This window comes from Pristis pectinata, chromosome 6, assembly GCF_009764475.1.
Source record: "Pristis pectinata isolate sPriPec2 chromosome 6, sPriPec2.1.pri, whole genome shotgun sequence".
Taxonomy (NCBI): domain Eukaryota; kingdom Metazoa; phylum Chordata; class Chondrichthyes; order Rhinopristiformes; family Pristidae; genus Pristis; species Pristis pectinata.
Genome location: NC_067410.1, coordinates 77,826,759 through 77,849,450, shown reverse-complemented (window position 1 = coordinate 77,849,450; position 22,692 = coordinate 77,826,759). Strand labels below are relative to the sequence as shown.

At 38.6% G+C, this 22,692-nt stretch overlaps 1 protein-coding gene across 1 annotated transcript in view; it reads right to left on the bottom strand.

The window, feature by feature from the left end:
- The window catches only part of otol1b (otolin 1b), a 28,755-nt gene extending 6,515 nt beyond the window's left edge, over positions 1–22,240 (bottom strand). Inside the window, exons 1-5 of the mRNA XM_052018609.1 lie at positions 22,009–22,240; positions 20,108–20,332; positions 8,774–9,067; positions 3,968–4,057; positions 1,805–1,876 (exon numbers count right to left, since the gene is read on the bottom strand). Coding sequence (XP_051874569.1) covers positions 1,805–1,876; positions 3,968–4,057; positions 8,774–9,067; positions 20,108–20,332; positions 22,009–22,240 — 913 coding nt within the window. The remainder of the gene's footprint in view (positions 1–1,804; positions 1,877–3,967; positions 4,058–8,773; positions 9,068–20,107; positions 20,333–22,008) is intronic.
- Positions 22,241–22,692: the final 452 nt, after the last annotated feature.

Genomic DNA, 22,692 nt, shown 5'->3' with positions numbered 1-22,692 from the left:
AGAAGACAGAGTCAGAATAAATGGGTCTTTTTCGGACTGGAAGGACATTATTAGCACAGTGCCTCAAGAATCAGACCCTGGTACTCAGTTCTTTAATATTAAGGACTTGGAGGGGCAGAGTGTAAGATCTCCAAGATTGCAGATGAATGAAAATGAGTGGTAGGGTACGCTGCAATAAGGATATTTGAGTTCTGAAATATGTTGTAGGTAGGTTGAGTAAGTGGGCAAAATCTTGGCAAATGGAGCTCAATGTTGAAAAGTATGAAATCATTCATTTCTGTGAGAGGAATCAAAAGGCAGACTATTATCTAAGTGGAGAGAGACTGCAAATGAATGGCAGAGAGCTGTAGGTCTTCTTGTGCATAAAGCACAACAAGTTGGTATACAAGTGAAGCAAGTAATGAAGAAGGCAAATGGCATATTGGTCTTTATTGCTTGGGAGAGTGGACTTTAAAGATAGAGACGTATTATTACAATTGTGCAGTGTTTAGAGAAGCCACACCTGGTGTACTGTGTACAGGTTTGGTCCCTTTATTTAAGAAAGGATATACCAGCTTTGGAGCAGTCCAGAAGAGATTCACTCGGCCTACTCCTGGGATGAGAGGGTTATCCGACCACAAATGGCAAAAAGTTGGTTCTGTGTTCTTTGGGGTTTAGAAGAATGAGGAGTGATTTTATTGAGACATTTAAGGTCATAAGGGGGCATGATGGGATAGATGTTGAGATGCTTCTTCTTGTGAGAGAGTCTTGAATGGTCACAAGAGGTATTTAAAGAGGAAGTAGATACAATTTTGAAAAATCAGGGCATTGAAGACTGTGTGAGAACACAAGAAAGACTGCAGATTCTGGAAACCTGGAGCAACACACAAACATGCTGGAGGAACTCAGCAGGTCAGGCAGCATTTTAGGAGGAAAATAGTCGACGTTTCAGGTTGAGACCCTTCATGAGGACTGGAAATAAAGAGGTGGGAAGCCAGTATAAAAGGGTAGGGGGAGGGGATGGAGCAAGGGTGACAGAGAGGTGAATCCAGGTGAGACAGGGATGTTAGGGAGTGGGGGGAGAGTGTGAATGATGTAAGAAGCTGGGAGGTGATAGGTGGAAGTGAAGATGATAGGAGAGGACAGTGGACCATGGAGTAAAGGGAAGGAGGTGAGGAGGGGAACCAGAGGAAGGAATGTGTGGGTGATGGGCAGATCAAAAGGGCAGGAGAGGGGAAAGATGAGGGGTGATGGGGCCAGTGGGATGAGGGAAAACAAAGGGAGGGGGGCAGAGGGGAATGGTTACCAGAAGTTAGAGAAATTGATGTTCAGTCCATCAGGCTGGAGACTACTAAACCAGAATATGAGGTGCTGTTCCTCTAATCTATAGACTATATGGAATTGGCACATAAGAGGCCTGGGGAAGATCAGCAATGATCAGCAATGCATAATGGGGCTTGATGGGCTGGGTGGACCATTCCTGCTTCTGTTTTCTTATGTTCATGTTTGTGTTGCTTCAGCATTTTGTTTAATTCTTCTTATTAGTTTTGAATTAAGTGTTTTGTTTGGGAATAGGAGCACATGAAGATGTATTATTCCTAGAAATGTTTTATACCAATCATAGCAAATACAATAAATAACACTGCCATCTATTACAATCAAACTGCCTCTAATTAAAATAATTTACATCAGTTAATATTATTTGAAATTTAGCATCGTAATGGGGCATTTCATCAGAGTTTTGGACGATATACGTGTACAATGATCTTGTGATTGAATGTATTACAAACCTTCGTATGTGTACATAGCATCTTCATTACCATACCTTTTTCCCCTGGTTTTCCTATAAATCCTGGAAGACCATCAAATCCATCCAGGCCACGGTCTCCTTTTGGTCCTAAACACAAGAATGTCTTGTTTTAAAACATGTCCATTAAATACTTAGTTTTAGGAAAGAAAATTTGTCTTTGTAAATTGCATCATATATCAAAATTCAATAATAAGTAATTCCAACAAAAATGATAAGTTCTCAATAGGAAACATTGATTAATATAGAATTCGTTCTGAAACTACACTGAGGGAGAAATTGAAAACGTGGCCTGAAGTTGTATATATACAAACAATCTGGGCCAATTCGTCCAAGTGCACATTGTACCTGAAGTGTAACCACATGTCTTATTATTACATCCAAAGCATCCACCCTGTGTTCCCCATGCTTTTTATCACAGTGACCTATTTGCTCACTGGCTCCAGGCACTTTGGAAGTCATTTCAAAAATTTGGGAAAGTCTATGGCAGAATGCAAAAGGGTACGGGCACCCCTTTCTTCAACGTGTCTTCATGGATGAGGTGGCCAAAAGGAAAGAGACGTCTTTCTGTGTGCAGAGTTCCCAAGAAGATATTGGGATCCATTATGAACACCACTGGGTTAAGGTAGCCACCAAGATCACCCAGGACCTGGCTGCCATGCCAGACAAGGTTTAACAAACCCACACATCTGTTCTAGGTCACTGAACTCATCCACATATCCCATTCTACAACAACTACACCCCTGGCTTCACCCACCTTATAAAAATCTCTGTCAGTTACAACTCCCATCCGAAAAGCATAAACCCCACCACACCCTCAAACATTTACCACCACTCATACACTCACGCCCAACCTTCATAACTTACAACCATTCACAGCTATTTAATCAATGTAGGCACAACACCCAGATACTTTGCAATACTATCACAAATGCATTTTCTGGGACAAGATGGCTCATAATCACCAAAATGGCAAAGTTAATATCATATCCTTTGATTGAGCTGACCAGAAGATAGGATGTGCCCCTTTATCAAAGCAGCCAACACAGAATCCGTGGCAAACAGTGACGTAACATTCATTGAACATGATTATATACTCAGATCTAACCCGCCTTTTCACATCCCATTTTGCCTTCATCCCACAATTATTTCTGATTTGCAAGATGTAAACACACATCTAAATCCACTGCCATCCTTCTGCCTTTCTTCTTTCAGATTGTAAACTATTTCCATCTCCACAGGCCCTGGTTTGCTGAACCACAACTGAGTTAAGAAGCAGGCACATTGTCACCCAATCTGATGATCACAGCCAGCACCTCAAATGACTTGCCTCTTCCTTGAGAAGAGAGCTACCGCATCATAAGTGTGACATGTGCCACAAGCTGTGAGCTGTGACTCATGTCAGCTGCAGATTCATGCAATGGTTTGAAGGCCAAGAAAATGAAGTTCATAGTAGGGTGGTCCAGCATGGCTCTGTGAATGAAACTCTGCCTGACAGGCCTCAGCAATAACTTCTGGTGAACCTTATCCTTCACACACTTTGGTCCTCAGTTGGGTGAACCTTGAAGCTGCTTAGACTCTAGCAGAACAGGACTCTCCTGGACACAGTCCTGTTGTTCTTCCTTCTTCTCCTTTTCTGCCAGCTTGGCCTTTCCTTGTGCTCCCTCCTCCTCCTTCTGGGCTGGCTGGAGAGCCAGAGAACTGCCAACACAGTCCCAATTTTCTGCACAGATAAAGCTTCCTTGCATCTCAGCTGCCTTTCCTTCCTTGGAAGTTGCTCTCCAGCACAGTTCTAAAAATAGCTTAATCTCCAGTTTAACCCACAAAAATATTTGCATCGGAGGATCTCTTTAAATAATGTGGCTGGGACTTCTTCCAACTGGTTAAGCCAGGTTCCCTATGCATAGATTACACAGCTAGATACATTGGTTTGGCCCAATATGACAGGGAAAGTATCAAATCAGTGACATGCAAGGGTTGATGTCAGATACTTCCAGTCTGCTTATGCAACGTGTGCATTAGCACACTAGTCAATGTGATGAGTAGCTCAAGTAAACTACAAATCTGTGCTTGAGAGTCCATGCAAAGTTCTAATTACATTGGTCGCTTTGGCACCAAAAGAACAACTGGGTGGTTCAATTGACCAATTCTTGGACTGAGGAAATACACTCAAGAGCTTACCTCTTTCTCCCTCAGAACCCTTTATGCCAGGTAACCCTGGGGATCCAGGTAAACCTGTTATTCCCTGATCTCCTTTTTCACCTGGTGGCCCTGCAAAAAATGAAAAAATAATGTGTAGTGTTGAAAATTTCAAAATATTTTTGTGCTCTCATTACCAGACCAAGCAGAGAATTTCATCAAACCACACTGTAACAAATATGAGTGTCAGTTTGCAATGTTGTAAGGGACTTGATTCCTGCTCTGTTTTATAATGCCTTTCACTACTTACATGTCTCAAAATGCTCAAGGAAGGACATGCAGAAACGAAGTGTGGGTGGTCCAGTGTTGCTGCAGGTCGTTCAGCGGTCTACAGATCCCACATCCTGCATTCAGTACTAACCTCCAATGTTCTCAGTGTGGAGTTTGCACATTCTCCCTATGACTGTGTGGATTTCCCCTATATGCTCTAATTTCCTCCCACATCCCAACATTGTTAGGTCAATTGGTTACCATAAGTTACCTCTGATGAAGGCAGCTGATGGAAAAATCAGGAGTGCTTAATGGGCATGTGTGAGAGAATAGGTTACGGGGAAGTAACTGAAGGAATGGGATTGCTCTGAGAGCTGGTATAGACTAGAAGAGCCAAATGCCATCCTTCTATGTTATAAGAAAACATGAAAAAATCTCAAGTTCTTGAGCCCTGCTCTTTACAAATTGAATAGTGCTTGATGATTTGCAATACTCTAAAACTAAAAACACAATATTCTAAAAGACGTAGTTTGGGAAAATTCATCTATGTTTTAAATTTAACAGCATTTTATTTTTGCCTTAGTGTTATGGAAGGGGTGGAATTTAATCGTTGGGATCAGTTGTTTTGGGAGCTGCCAGCGTGAGTAATCCACAAAAAAGAATAATGATTCAGGAGGCAAATGCCAATGCACTGACGCACAAGAGAGAAAGCTTCAGAGAAACTATTGGAAGAGGCAGATTGGAGATTTTAAACACATCAAGTGATCATTAAAGACAATGTTAGTCGTAACTTTTATGTTGAGTTAATGGTGCACGGGGATCTCAAGCTTCTGGAACTCACCAGTGAAACAAAAGTAGCATTAGGTGAGCGCTAAGCTGACATTTGGTCATTAATACAATATTTGTTGCTTTGATTGTCTATGGAATGCTTTATTAGCAGAATTGTTGGTTCTTTGAGAGCATTTGGAGAAAATTGTTGCTGATTATGTGCTACATTTATGAATTTTGGGCATATTCCCTCAGTTATTGCACTTGGCAGCTTTCCACAGCCACATTAGAATGAGTGCTGTTTCTGCAGCAGTACTGCAGGATCTAGAGGGGCATGACTTGAGGACAACCAGAAACGTCTCAGGAACTGCAACAGGCTGCAGCTGCACAGAGGAGGGTGGATCATCAGAATGATTCACTCTGCAGGAGGCTGTAGACTGAACATCATTGTCTGAGGAGGAGAGATGTAATAGGGCAGGTGGGTGGTAGATTTCTGCAGCCTCCTAGAAAAAGAACTTTTGCCTTCTAGACCCAGTGAATATGCTGTATCAAACTGACCGATTGCTCCATCCAGAAATAATCTAATGACTGTGTTTAGGCAGTTTAATAAACACACTGCAAAACCTTTAGGGTATGCCATCCCCAGGCCACTGCTCCCGAGACATCAGGAAATTAATGGGCTGAATCTAGCTGATGGTTTGCTGATGGCTCCATAAGGACTGGCGAAGTTGCTAGTGTGTGTATGTCATCGTGTTCCAGACATTATTTCCTGTGCACTTCACCTCAGAAGAGTGAAATTTGCTGGAGGTCAGATGGTGATGTATCTGATCTCCTGCTCCACCACTGGACTCAGCACTGGACCCTGCATTCAGTGGAACATTCAGCACAGCCTGTTTCATTCATTTAGGTTTGCTGGCCTTCACCAAGAAGATAAATGAAAGAAAGTAGCTTGTTTTTTTCTTACTTCGCTGTAGTATTAATGATTTCCATTCATTTACATAAGCCAAATGTGGTTTTAAATGAACTTATTAGTTTGTAATTTTATTAACATAATAATTTTAACTTCTTTAAATATTTTCAACTGTATCTAAATGATGTGAAATGTCAGAGATATTTAGGAACAGTGGAATAGGCTCCAGGAAATATGTTGGGAACCACGCAACGTCTGAAGACCAAGTATCACATGAGAGGCAAACACAAGTCCCAGACCAGGTCCAGTGTACTTCAGCTCCTCACCCAAACCGTAATCTCTCAAACTAACCACTGCTGTGATAATTTAATTCCATCATTGTGGTCAAGATATGTATGAGTTAGCTAAGATTTAGCCACCTTAATACAAAATAAAACATTACTGTAACAGATAACTTTTGTGTCAAACTAAATTGTATAAATCCTCGAACTAAACCATATTGGACACACTTCTATTTCATAAGTAGCTATGGGAACTTCTAATGACATCAGACCTTTATCCTGCAGATTACAAACAATTTTGACAATGGTTATTATTAAAGTTAAAAAAAAATTAAATTTACAATTTCAGAAATATTACATGCTTCATATCTCTACTGTTTTTGTATATATATTTAATTTTAGTTATATCAATTGTGTTTAAAATGTAAATATAAATTTCTAAAGGATCAGTAATAAAATGTGAAGATCAATCTACTTTTAACCGATTAGTTGCAAATTAATTCTTTTGCTGCCGCTACCAGCAATGTTCAGTTAAACCTTCACTAACATTGTTTTAAGATCTCAGCTTGAGTTTTTAATATTTTAACTTGAAGACACAGTGACATATTATTTTCTTACTTAAATATCAATATTAAACGTAGGTTATTTAACCTGTAGCTCACACATAAGACTAGCTAAATTTAAGTCACATTTATATAGAAAATGCTGGAAATGTTCAGCAAATCAAGCCCACAAAGGGATTTTCAAAACCGCTATTGTTTATTCTCTTTCCCTGTGCTACATAGGGCCATGGACCCGAAGTGTTAACTGTTCCTTTTTCCACAGATGCTGCCTGACCTGTTGAGTGTTTCCATCATTTTCTGTTTTATTGTCAGAGTTCCAACATCTGCAGTTTTTTTGATTTTCTTTCACATTAATACAGCTGCTTTTCATATTACACTTTAACAAGCTTTAGAATAAGTGGTATATCTCTAGTCACAGGCAAGCAACAGCAGGTGGCATTTCTGAGGTACAGACTGCCTTAGGTCATTGTGATCATTCACTTTTATCCCTGTTTTCCCCCAACCAAGATTCATGAAGTGAAAAGAACTTGTTCTCCACCTACTTTAGGAATTTACATCAATGGAGTATCAGCATTTCCAACCTAGTTTATGGTAAATGAAAGTGCATAGGACAAAGCTTCCCACAGTTTTGAGCCAGTTTAGACCAAGGTAAAGATAGTCATGCATCTTTAATACTGCCAGTTCAAATATGATACTAATATTATTTACAGCGTTGTGCAGATAACATGAAATGTTGCTGCTGGTCACTACTCTTCAAAGGGAAGGAGCAGGTGTTAACTTTCATAGATACAAGACATTCTCACATTGATGTCTAAGTATAATATCACATACGAGGCCAAAAGATGTCATAAACTTCTGTGTCTAACATTCCTTGGTGAGCTCTCTCTGATTTGACATTAGTTGAAGGACTGTGCTGCTCTATTTATTTCAGCCCGTTACTTCCAGTGACAGCATTTGTTTTAAATAGTGTCAGTCTGTGCAATAAAGAGATGACAAAGGTAGCTGTTATCAAGCAGAGAAAATTCTCAGATGATGCTCTTCTTCAATTGAGGAAAAAGGTTTTATTCTTCATGTGATTCATTTTGTAACCAATCTCAGCCAGTTTGACATCCAGTGATAAAAATGAAAAAACCTCACAGGTATACTTCAGCTTCCCGAGCATCAAAATGCAATTAGCTTTGGACTTGGACTGGTATTTCCACTTGTACACTTCAGCTCCCAAAAAGATTGATTGGACATTCTCATCTTATATTTTGCAAAGAAAAATAATTGCTGAACAAAATAATGGATAGAAACTGAGAAAATTATATATGGTCAGGTGTAGAACGATGATTCATTTTAAAAAAAATCAAACGATAAGCACTAATGGAATAGTTGGCACTTAGTAGACCTTTATGGGGCCAACATTACAGCTAAGTACAATAGGCTTGCTCCACTGCCAGCTTTAATTTCTGCTGAGCTCACATTATTTAACAGTCCAGAGATTCAGTGCTTGAAGCATTGGGCATGGCATTTGGGAAAATGGTCTTTTATCCAAAGCTATTGATTCATGAAATGTCCATCTGGCCAGCCTTAAAGAGGAATGGTTTAAGAATAGAAAAAAACATATAGTAAGGCACAGAGGCAACTAGGGTTCAACCATAAAAGCTGTGACAGAGCTGTTTACTACAAATCTTTCATAAAGGTATTAACATGTCAACAGAAGAACAGCAATAAAAGTAGCTTCAAATAAACTATCCAGTATGTGGCAGCAAATCAATCAAAAAGCCATGGTACCAAATTACTGAAGCAGGCTCTGCCTGCATTACATACATTAAGAGGATGCCATTTCTGGTATCACTGAACTTAAGAGCACTGGTGACCAAAGTAATGCAGAACAATTGCCACCAACGTTTGGATTGTTGCCTTTTGTATGTTTTCAGATTTTCCTTTGCAGTGGAGCAAATTCACAGCTGTTAATGATAGTGATCAAGATGCTTGTGATATTGCACACTGGCTCTAAAGATGATGCAAAACATTTACTAGATGTTTCAACCACATTTTCAGCTATGTTTACCTGCTTGGCCTGGCTCTCCTGGTTCACCCTTTTGTCCTGGTACTGGGGGGCAGCAGTCACAGCAGTTAAAAAGGAACTCATCTGAATCAATAGTAAAATTTCCACTATCTTCAAATGGAGGCACTGTTGAGAAGGTGTCAAATAAACGTAGAGACGTTGATTTCAATGTGGAACTTTCAGATGAGAGATCTGAATTATCAGTACCAAGTTCTTCTGCAGGTACTGTTGAGGTTGGAAATAGAGCTCTTGAAAAATCTTCATCTTTCTTGAACTCATCTTTTGCTGCCATTTGTGCTATGAAGAGGAACAACAGCAGTTTTGTATGACATGAAGGACTGAACATTTTTCCAGCTGGAAACAAAGATGAATAAGTATTTTAACAGTGCAGGACTAATGGAAAATAAACTGCATTCCAGAAACTATTATAATTTTGTTTGCATTGTTAAAAGAATTTTCAACATAAAATGCTTAAATGTGAACAGACCACAAAATCGTTTTGTTCAAGAATTTTGCACCATCCTGATACATTCTAAGTTTTGCAACATATCCATCATTTTTCTGTAACTAATGATGCAAATTTAATAGTACTCAGCAGGTATGCAAGACAATTATCCAGAACTATGTGAGTTTATTCATAATCAGTACTTACAAATAAAGCCTTCACACACAGTCATATTCAATGGTGACGATAATTGAACAACAGCCAAAACCTTAGATGTGCAACCAACATAAAAATGGTGAAAGAAAGATGGCTGTATTTTTCCACTTCACAAGACAATTTGTCCTGGATTCTGCTAGTTGATTATAAATCTAAAAGAGCTTACCATTCAAAATGTCTTACCATTATACCCTTTTTTCTTTATCAATTTACAAAACAAAAAGAAATGTCCTTTACAAAACAACTTGAATTGTCCTGGGCCTTGCTATTTTTGTTTAAATTCTCAGTGATCTTACCATTCTAAATATGTTCTTTTCTCATTATCAATTTGCAAATTTCAGGTTTTACATGCAGTAACCTGATGCAACAAACTTGCATGTATATATTTTTTCACCCATGCTACCTCAGATCTCTATAAGATACAATAAACTTGGGTTTCACATATGCTGCCCCACCAGTCTGAAACTTTAATGTAAAGCAGACTAAATCAGAATTTTTTATAGAATTATACTGTGGATCTCAAATTGTTCTATGCCAAGAGAGTGCTTTGGGGGAATGTATTTGCAGTTTTTAGCTGAATGCTAGCCTTGTGTGCAGGAAAATATATATCTGAGTATGAAATTTTAAGCACAACACATTCCAGATTTCAAACTAAACATTTAAAAAAAGAGATGCTGTAACTCCCTTCTGATCAATAGCACAGAAATAAAAAAAAGTGTCAGTAATCACATTTAAGTGACTTTAAGATGAGTAATTCATCTGTATTGCCTGTTGAGGAAAAATCCAGGCATTCATAGTTGTGTCTTAAATAGCTTTTTTGCATAATTCAAAATACCATATCAACTGACTTTCAAGGAACAACACCACTTGTTCTGATAGAAAATTTCTTCTACATCTTAATCTTAATAGCTTCAAGAATCATATTAGGACATTTATCCCAAGCCACAAAATGTACACAACAGCTGAACCTTCGGGAAACAAAACAATCATAAAACAGCTTTATAACAACCATTATTAGAAATAAGCTTGAAAATAATATGTCTTCCTAATGAACAATAAAGCAAATAGGTAAGAAAATAATTGTGTGCATCACATAAAATTAATTACATTTTGTATTTACCAAATAGTAGCAAACCACAAAGTGAGCTTTTGCAACCAGTGATCAGATGAATGAATTATCAGTTTTCAGTAGTATTGTCAACTGCAGCACCACTTGTACATCAGATATTTGTCAGATCACCCAAACCGTTTCTGAGCACCAAGAAATTTCCTTCACTCTTATCTGTAACATAAGTTATTGTTTTGAATTCGTGGAGTGGTATTATTTTTCACATAGAACTATTAATGAAAATAAAACAAAGAAATGAATACCTTTTTGCTGTAATTGGTAAGATGGAATTGTCCTAATAATTCTGCCTTACTGCAAAAATAATGTCCAGAGCAGAAATCAAAAAACCTTAAAACAATCTTTCAATTTGCAGGTATTCCATGGTATTTGGTGTAGTGCTGCAAATGACCACAGTTTGGTATTGCTACTGTTTTTAATATCCAGAACTATTCTTCACCAAATGTTTAAGTGTTGCATTTAATATTGCTCTTGGTATAATGTATGAATATTATGGTCTTATTCATTTGTATATCACATTACTAATTTTCATTGGCACAGACTTTGAAATTGGTTAAAAGTTCAAAAGTTCCACATGGCAACACTGTTCTACTCTGTGAAAATCCTACACACTAAATGACCAACTGATCCAAATGATGTGTGATATAATCACATTCACAGAATTCTGGTTCAGTTCCATTTCCTAAAACTTACATTTATATCTTTGGAAATAAGTATTACAATTTATGGTAATGTGTTGAGTGTTTATCAATTTAAACATTACCACCATTATTTGTTAATGATTGAATTATTCATATTATAGGTTAATAGGTCTATCAATTTTGCATGGGGACAGTTCAGAAAAGGCACAAAGTTACAGTGTAATCCACCATTTCAAAGAGCACATAATGGCTATTAACATCCAATGAAAAAGTGAAAAGGGAGAAACTAAATATTTGCCATTTGCCTTTGATTGTTGATTTTTGGTCATATGTCTTCCAATGGAGCAATATTATTAGTGAAGCAAAGCAATAGCTTAACTCAGGTATCACCAAGCTGTTCTCAGTTCCACCTGTATAAAATGCAGTAGAAAGACATAAACAGACTCACTATTGTTCCAAACACTTAGTGGTACTGTATATCCATGTTAGTGCAATATTTTAATGACAAAGGATTATTTTCTGTTCATTAGGGTAACCAAAAACCAACAGTTACCCAATAACAACTCAAGTCTTTGTTACAAAATGTAACTTAAGTATTTTGTAACTTTCCTCTGTTGATTCATTAAAACCACTGAAATCAAATATTTGTTGCTACTTTTGTAGCAATAGAGTTTAAAGGTTCTTATCACTCCTGAGTAAAGTTCAAAATTGTTAAAAGCCTAAGATTCAGTGTTAAATGTAATCCTCAACCAGTATTCATAAGATAACAAGTGATAGTATTGATACTTTATAAATTTCCATTACCATTAGATTTTCTTTAACTGTCCATTGTTATACTAAATAGGGCACATAAAAACTATTGACACTGTTTTCTCATTGACTGTGTTAAGGAGTCAAAGAGAAGAGTTAAGAGTTATTAGGTTCTTTTTTTCGTTAGTCCTAAATAAAACACCAGAAATATTGCACCTCAGCATTTCATATCTGCATAAAAAGTATTACTTTTATCATAAACCTCTACCAGTGGTAACATTGCAACAAATCATTTCAATACCTGTTGTTGATTATTGTCCATCCTTAGAGTCTCAAAACTACATTTTCTTTGGGTATTACGACACCAAAGAATATACCAAGGTTAATTGTTCTACCATTCCTGAGCGAAATGGTGAAGCTAGCACCAACAGACATACTGACATACCTGCTGTGACACTTTCTTTACCATTTATTCCAGTCATCCAGCACCAGTTCAGTACATGCAGTATATGACTTACATTCACTGATTTATTTACTAATTATCTTTACCCAGGTCCAATGACAATGTAAGAGGTTGTTTCTTTTCCAGAAAGGGGATTGGCTGATTTTTTGAATGTTCTTCTAAACTCCAATGAGGCAGAAAGTAGCTCCACTATTTTATCTGATATACTTTGCATTTCAATAACTTCTTGTTGTTCCTATTATTTCTTTCAAATGTGCTTCAACTATTTAGTTATATAACTAAATATCAAAAGGATGCCTCATTTCAATTTAAGATAGCATATTTGTAAGCTGATAAAACTTAACAAAAGGATCAGCCGAAGCTTTTACTATACATTATTCATTTTGAATTATATTTTGTGATTACATCACAGTTATTTAATTGTGCACAAGTCTTAGATGATTAATGTCCAAAAGAATTAAGTCTGCTTTTTATTTAAGACCTTACCGTGTCAAAAGGAATATTTTTGTATTAATTACGACATTAGAGTAAGATCCTGCAAGTTTTTGAAGAAAAAAATAATTTGGAAAGTTTACATTTTGTGGGTCAAAGCCAAATATAAAGCAAGGAATGCAGTCAACCATGAAAGTCGATGCAGATGGGTTAATTTGGGATATTACTGAAAGTTGTGGGTTGGTTGATTTTAAAACACATTCGCAAACTTTTATTTTGTGGTTGCAATGTTTAAGAATTTAGTGGAGAGTTAATGGTGACTTTGAAATCTGAATCTCAGCGATCCATCTTAAATGTAATGTGTTATATCAAAAGGCTCTTCTGCAAAATGCACCATCAAGGGAAACTCGAACGTCCCAATACATGGATCGGTTTGAATTTTTCTGCATTGACTGATTTGATATTAACAGGTGTTTGGAAATTATGTTCTAATGAAACACTGGAGTATCAAGTCAAACTTGAAGTCTTAGTAAGCAAATGAAATATAACGAGCCCTCCAGAACCTTTATGTATATAAATGCTCCATTGTTGTTTTAACTTCTGCTGGAAGTATAATAAGATATATTCAATGTAATTGTATTTTCAAAGCATTTGTATATAGATGCTGAAGGATTGCATTTAGCCTGGACAGTAGCATACTCAGCTTGCTGTTCACAAGATGCTCAGCACCAGTGTGTTTGTCCAAAAATATTAGAGATTCATGACAAATTTTGCCTTTAAATTCCAATTAAACTCATGGCAGTTTTCCAAAGGCCAAGTAGCAGTGAATGTAATGTTTTGTACACTGTTTAGTTTTTCCTGAGTTATTAATTTCATAGTTTAAAATAAGAAATGGAAACACAAATTTCAAAGTCATACATACAATTGCAAGATTGTCATTGTAATAGTGAATGTGCTGAACTACAAAACTTTTTTTAAAAAAAAGGCTTCTTAATAAGTATCTGAATATTGATTATATAAGAAAGGAAAGACAAGAAATAATAAGAGAGGACTGCAGGAGATTTGTACCCAATCCAACAAAGAACAATGAAATAAATGCATCTGTTTTAGATGCTAGTTCTGCAATGTCACCTCCCCCCCACCCCCCACTCCCACTCCCTCCCTCCCAGAAGCATCCTATCTGGATGCATCACGGCTTGGTACAGCAACTGCTCTGCCCAGGACCGCAAGAAACTGCAGAGAGTTGTGGACAGAGCGCATCATGGAAGCCAGCCTCCCATCCTTGAACTCTGTCTTTACCTCTCGCTGTCTTGGCGAAGCAGCCAGCATATGAAAACAGGGTGAGTGAACTCGACCTTTTCTCCTTGGAGAGACGGAGGATGAGAGGTGACCTGATAGAGGTGTATAAGATGATAAGAGGCATTGATCGTGTAGATAGTCAGAGGTTTTTTCCCAGGGCTGAAATGGTTGCCACAAGAGGAGACAGGTTTAAGGTGCTGGGGAGTAGGTATAGAGGAAATGTCAGGAGTAAATTTTTTACTCAGAGAGTGGTGAGTGCATGGAATGGGCTGCTGGAAACGGTGGTGGAAGCAGATACGATACGGTCTGTTAAGAGATTTTTGGATAGGTACATGGAGCTTAGAAAAATAGAGGGCTATGGGTAAGCCTAGTAATTTCTAAGGTAGGGACATGTTTGGCACAACTTTGTGGGCCGAAGGACATGTATGTGCTGTAGGTTTTCTATGTTTCTATAATCAAAGACCCCACCCACCTGGGTCATTCTCTCTTCTCTCCTCTCCCATCAGGAAAAAGATACAGGAGCTTGAGGGCACATACCATCAGGCTTAAGGACAGCTTCTATCCCACTGTGATAAGACTATTGAACGGTTCCCTTATATGATGAGACGGACTCTGACCTCACAAGCTACCTTGTTGTGACCTCGCAACTTATTGCACTGCACTTTCTTTGTAGCTGTGACACTTTATTCTGTACTATTATTGTTTTTACCTGTACTACCTCAATGCACTCTGTACTAACTCAATGTAACTGCACTGTGTAATGAATTGACCTGTATGATCAGTATGCTAGGCAAGTTTTTCACTGTACCTCGGTACAAGTGACAATAATAAACCAATACCAATACCAGAACACTCAACACTTGCAGCCACTTCCACCACCACCATCACAATCATCAACCTCATCCCAAGGCCTAATGCTCACTGGACCCCACATGCCTACCTTCAGAGACAGATTCTGCCAAGACAATCTGAAGTGCCCTGTCCCATCCGCCACTGAGGGCAGATTCACTCTGTTGTCCTCCCCACCTCCAGCTCCTGCAGATTCAACGTCTAACATTGAACTGAGGTGTGGAAGAGAAAGCAGAGCCATTCATAACTCAGGGTTGCTAGTCTCACCTCTAACTGCTTTGTAGGTGGGAGATCGGAAAGGGGGAGGAAGAAAGAAAAAGGAAGAGGAGAAGAAGGAGAGAGAGAGAGGAAGAGAAGGAGAGAAAGGGCGCACAGTCAGAGATATACAACGCAGGAGGAAACACAGCAACCTGAAGTCTGGATTCAGTTCCTTGGGCTGAAAGCTGGAACTTAGTTGAATTCTCTGCACATCATCCAGTCACCGATTTGGGGCAGTACTCCCACCCCATTCTTCCTCTCTTGTTCCTTCTCCCTCTCTCTATCAGCATTATCTACCCTGACACTCCCCATTCCCCACTTTCTACCTAATGCTCTTCTCCCTACCTTCCCATTTCTTTTTCTCCCCCTTATCCTCATCCCACTCAAAGTGTTTTCTTTTTACACTATTTAATAGAATTATTGTTCCATTATTGTTTTACCATATGATCATAAGCACAATTAACTCATGATTTGTACGTAATTTCACAACTAATAATTGCTTCATCACCAGATGGCATTGATTATGTTTTAGTGTTAAAGATGTTAACAATGTTATATTAATGTTATAGAATCATAGAATCATACAGCATGGAAACAGGCTCTTCCACCCAACTGGTCCATACAGAACAAGATGCCCCATCCAAGCTAGTCTCATTTGCCAGCATTTGGCCCATAACCTTCTAAACCCTTCCAAACCATGTATCTGTCCAATTGTCTTTTAAAGGTTGTTATTGTACCTGTCTCAACCACTTCCTCTGGCAGCTAATTCCACATGGATGCCAACCTTTTTGTAAAAAAGTTGCCCCTCAAGTTACTCTTAAATCTTTCACCTTTCACCTTAAACCTATGCCCTCTAGTTCTTGATACCCCAACTCTGGGAAAAAGATTGAGTGCATTCACCCTATCTATGCCCTTCTTGATTTTATACACCTCTATAAGATCACTTCTCGGTCTCTTGCACTCTAAGGAATGAAGTCCTAGCCTGTCCAACATCTCCCTATAACTCAGTCCCTCAAGTCCTGGCAGCATTCTTGTAAATTTTTTCTGCACCTTTTCCAGTTTAATAACATCTTTCCTATAGCAGGCCGACCAAAACTGAACAAAATACGCCTAGCGTGGCCTCACCAATGTTCTGTACAACCGCACCACGACCTCCCAACTCTTATACTCCATGCCTGACATATGAAGGCCAGCATCCCAAAAGCCTTCTTCACCACCCTGTCCACCTGTGACTTCACTTTCACTGAACCATTTACTTGTACTCCAAGGTCCCTCTGTTCTACAATACTCTCCAGGGCCCTGCCGTTCACTGTGAAAGTCCTACTTGGATTTGACTTTCCAAAATACAACACCTCACACTTATCTGAATTAAACTCCATTTTCCACTTAGTCAGCTGATCAAGATCCCCCTGTAATTTTTGATAACCTTCTTCATTGTCCACTATACCACCTATTTAGTGTCATCTGCAAACTTACTAACCATGCCTTGTACGTTCTTATCCAAATCATTAATATGGATGACAACAATAATGGGCCCAGCAGCAACCCCTGAGGCACACCACTAGTCACAGACCTCCAGTCCGAGAGACAACCTTATACCATCACTTTCTGCTTTGTGTATCCAATAAGCCAGCTCCCCCTGGGGTCCATGCAATCTAACCTTCCAGAGCAGCCCAGCATGTGGAACCTTATCAAAAGCCTTACTGAAGTCCATATAAACCACGTCTACTACCCTGTCCTCATCAACTTTCTTGGCCACATCATCAAGAAACTCAAGTTCATAAGATATGATCTCCCATGCACAAAGCCATGCTGATTACCCCTAATCAACCCCTCTCTTTCCAGATGTACATATATCTTATCCCTCAGAAATCTCTCCAGTAACTTACCTACCACAGGTGTTAGACTTATTGGCCTATAGTTCCCAGGTTTTTCTTTGTCGCCCTTCTTACATAAAGGCACAACGTTCGCTACCCTCCAGTCTACCGGCACCTCACCCGTGGCTACCGATGATGCAAATATCTCAACCAGGATTCCCGCAATTTTTTCTCTAGCTTCCCACAGTATTCTTGGATATACCTGGTCAGGCCTTGGAGATTTGTCTACCTTCATACCTTTTAAGACATCCAGTACCTCCTCTACTGTAATACAGACTATCCTCAAGACCTCCCCATTTACTTTTCCTAGTTCCAAAATCTTCATGTCTTTCTCCACAGTCAAAACAAAGGAGAAATATTCATTAAGGACCTTGCCCATCTCCTGCAGCTCCACACAAAGGTGTCCCCTTTGATCTTTGAGGACCCCTATTCTCTCTCTAGTTACTCTTTTTCCCTTAATGTAATGTACTTATAAATTCTCTCTATGGATTTTACTTAATCTTCTCTACCAAAGATATCTCATGCCCCCTTTTTGCCCTCCTGATGTCCTTCTTGACTATATTTCTACATTCCTTGTACTCCTCCAGGGATTCACTTGATCCCAGCTGCCTGTACCTGACCCTTGCCTTCTTTTTCCTGGCATTTTTCGATGTAATGTAATCAGAGCTCTTTATAGAATGCAAGCATCAGGAATTCTGCTGTTGAGTACATTTTTTTTAATGTGTCCCTGGATTTTGATCAGAAAATATTATCACCTTAGTTTAACCCCATTAAAAAGGGTATCTCTTCAAGTGCAGAACTCGTTTGTCACCACACTAAAACATCAGGCTGGCTTATTTACTCAAGTGGGCATGGACCTACCATCTATTTTTTTATTCACCTACACATTGTGGCATTAATGGCAAGTCCATAAGTAATTGTCAATCCCTTATGGCCCTCGTGAAGGAGATGGAGAGCTGCCGTCATGAAACATGGCAATCTGAATTGTTAAGGTATTCCCACATTCTTCCTTATATCCCTGCTACACCTCTTACTCCTTACCTTAAACATGATTATAGGCATTTCTGCTAAGCCCCGTAATAATGTTGTACATCTCTGTCAGATTCCCCACTCAGCCTTCTCTGCTCCAAGGAAAACGAACAACCTGTCCAGCCTCTCCTCATAAATGAGGCACTCTATCCCAGGCAACATTCTAGTGAATCTCCTCTGCACCCTCTTCAGAGCAATCGTGTCCTTTCTATACTGCGACCAAAACTGCACCCATTACAGGTGTGGGCTCGCTAATATTTTCTAAAGCTGTACCCTAACTTCCATGCTTTATATTTTATACCCTGGCTAATGAAGGCCAGCTTCCCGTATGCCTTCTTTACTGCCCTACGACCTATGTTGCCATCTTCAGGGATCTTTGGACTTGAAGGAAATCATTTGGAATTTTAACTGGAGTAAGTCAGCCACCCCATTAAGCCAACAAAAAATGCTTGGACGGCTACAAATTTTTACTCGTTTACAGCTATAATAAACCTAAGTAAAATAGAACATAAAATTAAGTTTCAAGGATGTGTTGCAGATGCAAAATGTATTTTTTGTTATAGTGTCTGTTCCCAAGATTCAATTATTGCCCCAATTTTTGTGGGAAAATCTCTCGATTTGATGCATAAGTAATGGAATTTCACCACATTTAGTGCCCATGTATAGGTCAGTGAAAGTGCAAGTCCTGCCACCAGCAATAGGGTGTGCAATTGTAGCAGTTCCCCAGCACTTATGGAGAATCCATTTGAACAGTGTGCATTGGAATGCAGAGGAATTACTGTGGGTGACAGGGGTGTGTTTTAGTCCATTTATATCTTTGAATTGTTTCAAAGTTTTCAATTTTTCCATTGAGTATTTTAATTTTACTTTTAATACTTGACTAATAGCTGGTCAGAAGCTTTGTATTTTAAAGTGTTAACAGCCAGCTAAGTTGTGCACATGGCTTAGCTGCAAGTCATGGGTGAGTCCCTTACCCCAACCTCAATCCCGTCTCTTCCACCTCCCCATGAGGCAGGATTTATATGTTGAAAATTGTAGTTCTGAGGTGAAGCCGCCTTCATTCAATGTTCCCCTTGGGAAACTAAGTACTTGGTAGATACCAGCTGCAGATTCTTTGTCATAATTGATTTACATTGTATGACATATTCAATAAAGTGAGTGTTTTCTTTAAATCTCAAGACAAATAAGCACCTTTCTTCATCACAAAAGGATTGCTAATGAAACATTTTTATTACAATGATACTCAATTCAAACAGAAAGAAAAAGCATTATGTATTACAACAGATAGTAAATAATTGATTTCTTTTTGACATTTAACAAATGTTCAATTTAGTGACAGACAGTAAGGATGACGTAGAACATCACAAAGTTGCATTATGGTAACTACATTTTAAGTAACATTAGCTACAAGTGTGCAACCAATCAGAGAGACAAAAGAAATCCTGAAAAGGTAAACATTATGCTGTATTTTTTCTTCTGGTCATTATTGACAAATTTAAACCAGATTTCATCCCCACTTCTGAGACGCAAGATTAGAGATGCCGAAGCCTGATTAATGTTTCCTTTCCACTGGCCATCAAAATTATTAATAATAGGGTTGCCATTAACAATTAAAACAACTTTCATTGGCTTAACTGAGAATATTGCACTGTAGGTAAATGAGTAAATGCCACTAATTTCAGCAATAAATTTTCCTGAACTTGTATTATATAATTGCCCTTCATTAAAGAAAATTGTTTGAAACTGAACTGGAGTCCCATTTGATGGAAATTGGAATTGACCGAACAATCCAACTGAAAATGCCTGCACAACTGCAGTCTCATTATTTACCCCTTCAGGAACTGAGGGCCAAGTTGTTCCTGGTTGACTAATCATTCCAGTAACTTGTTTTCCTTCTTGGTAGTTTGTTTCTCTGAAAGAATCAGAGGGTCCAATGTTGCTTGCTGTCTCACGTTTACCACGGAACTCCATTCTCTCTCCAGAAGGATTGTCTTTCTTGCCAGAATTCCTGCTGCTTCCTTCATCTGACCTTTCACTCGTTGAGCCCAAAAAAGGATTGATCATTTGACCTGGGGACTCCATTTCATCAGAATCATCCTGTTCACTATCCGTTTCTGATTCTGGACTCCCATTTGGCACTTCAGTAAAAGTGTTTTCATTACTAACGTCAGACAAACCTGAAAACAATATACAGAGCAAAGTTCTTATTAAAAATTCAGTCCTTCAGTAGAAAGTAGACATACTGAAATAGAGCTATTCATCAATCATTGAGGTATCTGACTACCTAAATGTTATACAGAGCCTACAGTCATTGGATGGTTCCTATTATCACACTGCAAAACAAGTAGAATGAAAAACAGACACAAATGGTATTTTTGGAATAAATTATAAAACTCATTCTATAGTCTAATAGTAAACAAGAGTAAATGTTATTACGGTTGCAACTTATGACATAAAACTGAAAGGGATAGAAATTGGGCTCAAGTGTTTCCATTCTCCGGTGAGGAATGAGGTGTATCTATGAATGAATATGTGGTTCATTCTGCCTTTGTGATATTTGTATGATTATAATATTTCATATTTTCACATGATATAGGAGGCCATTCAGCCTATCAACTCTATACCAGTTCTCAGGGCACTCCTATAAGTCCCATTCCTCTACTTAGTTCCCTGTAACCTATTATCTTTCCCATGCCCATCAACTACCCCTTGATTCTCCTGCTACCATCTACAATAGGGACAATTTAAAATAGCCAGTTAACCTACCACCACATCTTGTGGAAGGAAATTGGAACATCCAGGCGAAACCCACAGAAAGAATTTGCAGACCACGAACAGTCAGTCCTCAAGGTCAGGATCAAACCCAATTGATGGGGCTTTGCAACAGCAGCACCACTTGCTGTGCCATGGTGCATAATAGTTATCCAACAAACAATAATAAAGCTATTATATTCTCTCTGTTGCCTCCACCACCCCCTCCTCAATCCAGGCCAGCAACTCCCAAGGCCTGTCAGCAAGGCAGGTAACTTAACTTCAATTAGATCCGTTTCCTTGGGCAACATGGTAGGCAGCAAATTATTGAACTGAGCTTCCAAGGTCAATCTTGGGTGAACCTTGAGCCTCACAGTTCGGACACATGCTCTCTCCACTATTTCCTCCCTTAAGTTTCTTCTTAGCTCTCTCCACTCCCCTCCTTCTCCCATCATCACTTCCTCTTCATATAGTCAGATAAAAATGGCATCATCTGCCATGGAGAAGGAAATAATCTGCCCACCTATTGTTTATCCTCTCCTTATCACCCATTGTCACACCTGTAATCCCTCCTTTGCCTTTATCTCTTGCTTTTCCCGTCCTCAATGATCATCTCACTCTTCATTCTCTATCTGTTCTCGCTCTCTTCCCTTCTTCCTTCGTGAATGCATCATTCCAGCCATTCTTGACTTGAAGACTGCCCTTGGTCATGACTGGATGTATACAGCATCACATGAGATTGGCAAGTTATAGCAAAACAGATTTCATCTTCAAAATGAACTTGTTCAGAGAAATTGCAACATCATGAGACCTAATTATTCCCTTCTTCCATGTAATTTACCTCCATCCCTTATGCTCACTAGGTCTTAAAGTTTAGCAGAAGTAATAATTCAGTTTTACATTATTAATGCCTGTCCTGTAATTTTACTGATTCAGACATTCAGATGTATTACAATAGAATTAAGAAAACGCAATGTAGTAATTTCTCATTTTGGAATTCTCATGAAACCATATAGCTTTATCATGGGAAAAAGTCTTTGCATGTGCTTCCTAAAGTAGGCTTTATAAAAAAATGTTGATTCAAGACGATTAATAGCATTACCATTAACATCTAATTCTGTAAAAGAAGTTTGTCCAGCTTCAGAGCTTCCATCATTTAGAAGGGTGGTAACTTGTGGTGATGCCACAGTAATTGAGACGCTCACTTCATTCACTTGAAATCCACCATGAGTGGTTGTAAACTGATCAGATGAAGTACTCTCAAATTCTGAGGAGGAAGCTGTTGTTAGATATTCAGACTCATTTTCACTCGATCCAAATTCACCCTGATCCATTGTTGCAAAAGTCATATCAGAATCAATATTTGCAGGGCTGGTTCCATTCTGAGCTTGTATTCTCCAAGCCAATGCTGGCAGTATTACCACAAGTGTATAGAGCATTTCTGCAAGGTGCCAAAACGTGATAAACAAAGATATTTAGAGATTAGCACAGATGTCATTTTTTGTGAATCTTATGTAATTACTGAGGTAAACCCCATGCTGGGGATTGAAATACTTTACTGGATTCACCAGTCAACATCAGAGACTCTCAGTTCAGATGCAGAGTGTAAGGTTAGGACCAACTGAGGTTCTTTGCTCCCCATTCAACAACACACCCCACAAGATCAATTTTTTTTCACAGCATATTTTTTTCATACCATTTTCTCTGATTTAGATTACCAGGCTGTGCGATTGGACAATGTTGTAATGTTCACTCAGAGTTACAAATAATTTTACAAAATATTGTT